This window comes from Thalassophryne amazonica, chromosome 3, assembly GCF_902500255.1.
Source record: "Thalassophryne amazonica chromosome 3, fThaAma1.1, whole genome shotgun sequence".
NCBI classification, from domain to species: Eukaryota; Metazoa; Chordata; class Actinopteri; order Batrachoidiformes; family Batrachoididae; genus Thalassophryne; species Thalassophryne amazonica.
In genome coordinates, this window is record NC_047105.1 from 134,755,048 (window position 1) to 134,760,760 (window position 5,713).

At 41.0% G+C, this 5,713-nt stretch overlaps 1 protein-coding gene across 2 annotated transcripts in view; it reads right to left on the reverse strand.

Moving 5' to 3' along the window:
• The window catches only part of rybpb (RING1 and YY1 binding protein b), a 111,805-nt gene that overhangs the window by 19,727 nt on the left and 86,365 nt on the right, over positions 1-5,713 (reverse strand). The window contains exon 5 of one of the 2 annotated variants that reach the window (XM_034167473.1): positions 325-575. In XM_034167473.1, the coding sequence (XP_034023364.1) occupies positions 326-575 (250 nt within the window). In that variant the 3' untranslated portion in view covers position 325. Of the gene's footprint in view, positions 1-4; positions 576-5,713 lie in introns of those variants that run through there. The other variant, XM_034167472.1, reaches the window with a different exon arrangement.

Genomic DNA, 5,713 nt, shown 5'->3' on the forward strand with positions numbered 1-5,713 from the left:
CAAAGTCAACTTGGCCTCACTTCCACGTACAAATATAAAACAATACATACAAGTGTCTAGATGCTACCGTGGGGGCGGGGACTGTTTGCAGGCCCGCTCTCTTTGCTTGCGACACAGGTGGAACCACGAAGAAGGTCTTTGAGCAGGAGGTTTAGTTTGACGAAGGGTGCAACACGCTGCTCCTCTCAGCATCCAGGGGTGGCTGTGGAATGGAAGCAGGGCAACAAAGGCAAAGACAACACGTGTCCCCCTCTGGGCTCCAAAGTGTCCAGAAACACAGGGAAAGGAGGCGTAGCAGGGCAAAGTTGAGAAAGAGGGCGGGACCTTAGAATGACTCATCGTGCCCCACAGAGAGATCCCCTTTAGGGGTGGAGGCACGTGACGAGCCTTTGTCCATGCTCTCTGAGCCGGAGCTCTGGTGCTGCTGTTCCGAGCCCGCACTGGACGTGATGGTGGACGAGGACGTGGAGGATGAACGGGTCTTCTCCTTAAAGTCTGTTATGATCACTGTCACGTTCCCTACAGTGATGGCCAACTGCTGGGCGGTGCTTCGGTCGATGTTCTTCAGTTTGGGCCTGACAGAACACAGAAAGAAAGAAAAAACAAAAAACAAAAAAAAAAACCCGGGTTGAGTATAGGAAACTGCACTGGACACACACACATGCGCGCACGCACACACACACACGGCACCCCATCACTTTAGCTCTCAACTATTTACATGTAAGAGCAATTAAATTAAGCTCTAATTATCAATACAAAATTTCATCAGAACACTGGAACCTCCAGAACGCCACTTCTTCACATTCTAATAATGTGTACACACACACACACGGGAAAAAGTTGGGACAACATGGAAAATGCATATTTTTTTATTTCTACTTTGACTTATTTTATTGTTGACAGCATGAACCCAAAATATTTCACGTCTTTTGTGGTCAACCTCATTTCATTTGTTACACAACACATTAAAAAAGTTTAGGTGGGGCAACGTAGGTCTAATAATGAGGTTAAAAAAATTATTTCAAACATTTATTCATTTTCAGCCGCTTATCTGGGTCTGGGTCACGCTAGCAGCAGAGCAAGCAGCTCATCCTATACTTCCTCAACCATGTCCTGTAACTTCCCAGGTGATTCCAAGGCATTCCCAAGCCAACTGGGAAATATAAGCTTTACAGCATGTCTGGGGTGTTCCCCAGCACCTCCTCCCGGTTGGACGTGCCTGGAAGACCTCTTTAAGCCTGGTACACACGACAGGATTTTAAAATTATCTTTAGGTTTCCAAAACCTGAGAGACCACACACGTGGTCTTTAAAAAAACAAACAAAACAAAATCATAGATCTAACAGGTCTGGTCGTACAGTGTGTGGTGGTAAGAACAACACCACCACACACGAACAGATTTCACATACGAACATTCCCAGCTCAGACAGGAAATCTCACAACATCTCTCGAGATTAAACATGACTTCAGAGTAAACAAACGGAGATACTTTGTGGACTATTTAAAAGAGAGGGGAAAACAATACAAAAAGAAAAAGAAAAGGTGTTCTTTAAAGGAGTGGAGACAGCGCAACCACCGGACATTCTGGTAAGTCAGAACAGCTGTTTTGATTTTATTTTCCGCTCCATACGTCCGTCACCTCGCTTTCTGATTGGCTGCACGTCACATTCTGCAGGCTGCGTGCTCATTTGTGGTTGGAGGACACAACACACACTGATATCGGGCAAAGACAATCCAACATGTTGAATATCCCCAATTTGAGATCGGAGCACCCCAGACATCCTTCCGAGCAGATCAGAGCGCTCTTAACACACCACACACGGCAGGAATATCTTATAAGATTATCTTTAGCATCATCACGATTGTCGGGCCGTCCTTAAGATTGTCAGAAGGGGAAGCTCCAGTCCGATATCAGCCTAACTGTCCTGCCGTGTGAACCAGGCCTTAGGGGAGACGACCTTATTTATTTTACTGTCCTGGAAACTGTGGCAATAAAATTGCCGCTTTTTATCACCCCACTTTTCATGCAAACAGGAGCCTCCATTTCTCAGCCCCACCAATGAGACACCTCCATTTTGTGTTACCCTGGTGACAAGTGCAGGATTCTGATAAAGGATCCAGACAGTGTTGCCAACTTGGTGACTTTCCAAACTCTCCTGACGACTTATTTTGCCAAAAGCGACTACCGACAAATCTAGCTACTTTTCCTGGCGTCACTGGAGACTTTTCTGGTGTTTGGCGGCTCAAAAGTAAAAGCACATATTGATCTAGTCTCTGTTCTCATCGAGCGACAGCGGGTTTCCCCACCTCTGCTGTAAAGCCAGAGCCCTATTATAAAGTACTGAGCGGAGGCATATCTAAGCATTGCTTCTGCCTACACCTTTAGGCAACATATATTTTATTTTCTTATATTTGTTTTCGCTTTTGACTTTTCTGTTATGAGTTTGGTTGGTTGTATAGGTAGGGATTTCTGTTATGCATGGGTGTCTAATGAATTCAATTCAATCTACAATTCTCCATGTTCAAAGACATACGCGCGATGCCTCCACTCCGCGGCTGTTCCCGCATTGAATGGCAAACCTGACTCATAACCTCTTTGACTCAATCAGTCTTTATCTTGTTTGCTGTGCTCTGACTGCCCTAGCCTTGAGAAGTTATTTTATTTTAAGAATTGATGGCCAATTTTAATGGCAAAATACATAAACAAACCAACAATCAAGTTTATTTGTGTTTCTAAATATTATTAAGGTGCTTTTACTCACTTTTTTGTCTTTCACTTTTTTTTTTCAAAAACTTTATTTCAACAAATACATTAACAGTAAGCGAACACAGGACAAGGCCACAATAACATTCACAGAATAAATAGATTAAATTAAATTAAATAGAAAGAGATAGAAAAATAAATAAATTGTACACTAACAAAAATTAAGAGATTCGTTAACATTAATTCTCTTTAAAAAATTCCTTTTAGAGTATGACAGTTTTAGGACATTTGTGAGAGCCTATAACATTAATATTGCTTATATATAGTTCAAATTCAGCCACAGGTCTGTGTCAATTGCTTTTTAATACTCTGCATTTATGAACAGGGAATTTCCCAGACAATATTCTCTCCCACAACGTTTTTTTTCCCCTACGCCATCTTTTATGTCATTCTATGCAAATAATATGCAAATTAGATGATGGCGTCATCTAGCGACTTCTAGCCACTTTTAGGACAGCCAATGCTACTTTTCTTACTGAGAACTTGGCAACACTGGAGCCAGATCATTTCATTCAACCACGATGTCTGATCAAGGTGAGAGAGTTTTAGCCTCCCTAGCAGGGCGAATTCTACAATTTGAGTCTCATACTGAAGTTGTGAGATACCAAAAAGTTAGTGAAGAGGACACTCATGACTTCATAGAGAGACATAAGAACAAGAACACCACCAGGAAAACGGAGTGTGTTGTGAACTTGTTCACTGAATGGCTGAGTGGAACCAAGAAGAAGAATAGAGGGCTCCTTGTTCTTTCTCCAGTGGAACTTGACAAATGGAGTTGATGATAATATGGTTCCTGTTCTAAAGAACAGGAACCATATCAGCCCGAGTCTGACTCGGGCTGATACAGATACATTGAAGCATGACACAGGGTGTGATACACAAACAGACGTGATAAGGTATACGTGCACAACCTGGACCTGCCCGCCTGCAGTCTTGACTTATTCCTAACGTGTGTAGATAGTTTTAAACAAAAAATGAACAAGACGATGCCAAACTATTGCACACCTTAAGACGTGCTTGCAGCAAGAATGGGACAAAATAACACCTGAAATGTTTCATCTCATGTATTCTCAAAGCCAAAACACTTTCAGTGTTGTGTCCCACCTGTTTTATCTGGAACATCTTACAGGCCTAAAGCTGCGTTTACTCATAATGACGGCAAGTCACGAATGCCATGAAGTACACATTCGTGGCTGCTGATCACGAATATGATGATTCGGGGCAGAGGTGTCAGGTGTCCTCAGGAACTACTGCAACCTGTCACCACGTGTTATGCTTAATGGCACGTGTGGCTGGAGAATTATCTGTAACCATTACGCACGGCCAAGAATAATGTTCCGCGCTGTTGCGTGCTATCGCGCGTAACACCGCACCAAGTTCTGTCACGTTGTGAATGAGGCGAATTGTCTACACACACACACACACACACACACACACCCAACCGTCAGTTGCTGAACAAGTCAGATAGCTCCAGTTTACTCCTCAAAATCCACAGCAGAAGAACTTTGTGGCTGCTTGCTTAGTTGGGCTCTGTGCCACAGAGTGGTGCAGAGAGGAGGAGGAGGAGACAGAGAGCCAGATGTGTGGCTCCACGCGGCTCGTCTCGCTCGTTTTCCCAAACATCAGGCGCATGCAGCAGGTGGAACACCTGTAAGAGCACGCTAAGATGCACTGGAACGAAACTTTTAGCCGCCTTGGCGTCACTGTCCTTCTTCAGCATACTGCAGCAATGAAACAATGCGGTGCAACAGGGTTTAATAGTGCGCATGTCAGAGAAGAACGCTGTCACGCCCTATTATGGATCATCACTAATCAAGATGGGTCAACAAGCTCAGCTGCGACCTCCACGACGTGAGGTAAAATAAGGATGGTGTGTGACATTCACGGAAGATTTTTTTGACAATCAAAAACATGCTCCACCAAAATCACAAATATCACGTACCAACACGCACTATTGAGAAACCTATTCAGATGCATTAGGTCATGTTAAGAATGTCAGGAATGTGCCAAGAATGACGCAAATATGACATTCGCAACGAGTCTTGCCTATGTGTAAACGCAGCATTAAATGCAGATTAACAAATAAGCTCAAGTTGACACACAAAACATAAAATATCTTTGGATCACTTTGTCTAGAATTAAACAAAAGTCAAACCAAATCACTGCATTTCTTTAAATTTGCATTTTCCAAATGGTCCCAACTTTCTGTGATTTGAGATTGTACGCAAACAAAATGTGTGTCAGAGAGATATTAAAGGATTATTAACCGAGAGCAAGATTTGTACAGGAAAATATCTGACTAAGGTGTTGACAGTAAGTACGTACAGACCGAGTGTTAGCGAGGGCTGTGAGAAAAAAACAGAGGTCTGATATCCCTGTACAGACTGAGCAAGCGAGGGTAATAATTTGTTTATTATGCTATTGTGTTCATACACACACACATACATATATATATATATATACATACACACATACATATATATATATATATACATACACACATACATATATATATATATATATACATACACGTACATACATATATATATATATATACATACACGTACATACATACATATATATATATACATACACGTACATACATACATATATATATATACATACACGTACATACATATATATATATACATACACATACATACATATATATATATACATAAGACACGTACATACATATCTATAATATATAATACATACACGTACTACCTATATTATATATACAACACACATACATATATATATACATACACGTACATACATATATATATACATACATACACGTACATACATATATATATATATACATACACGTACATACATATATATATACATACATACACGTACATACATATATATATATATACATACACGTACATACATATATATATACATACATACACACATATACATACATACACATACATACAT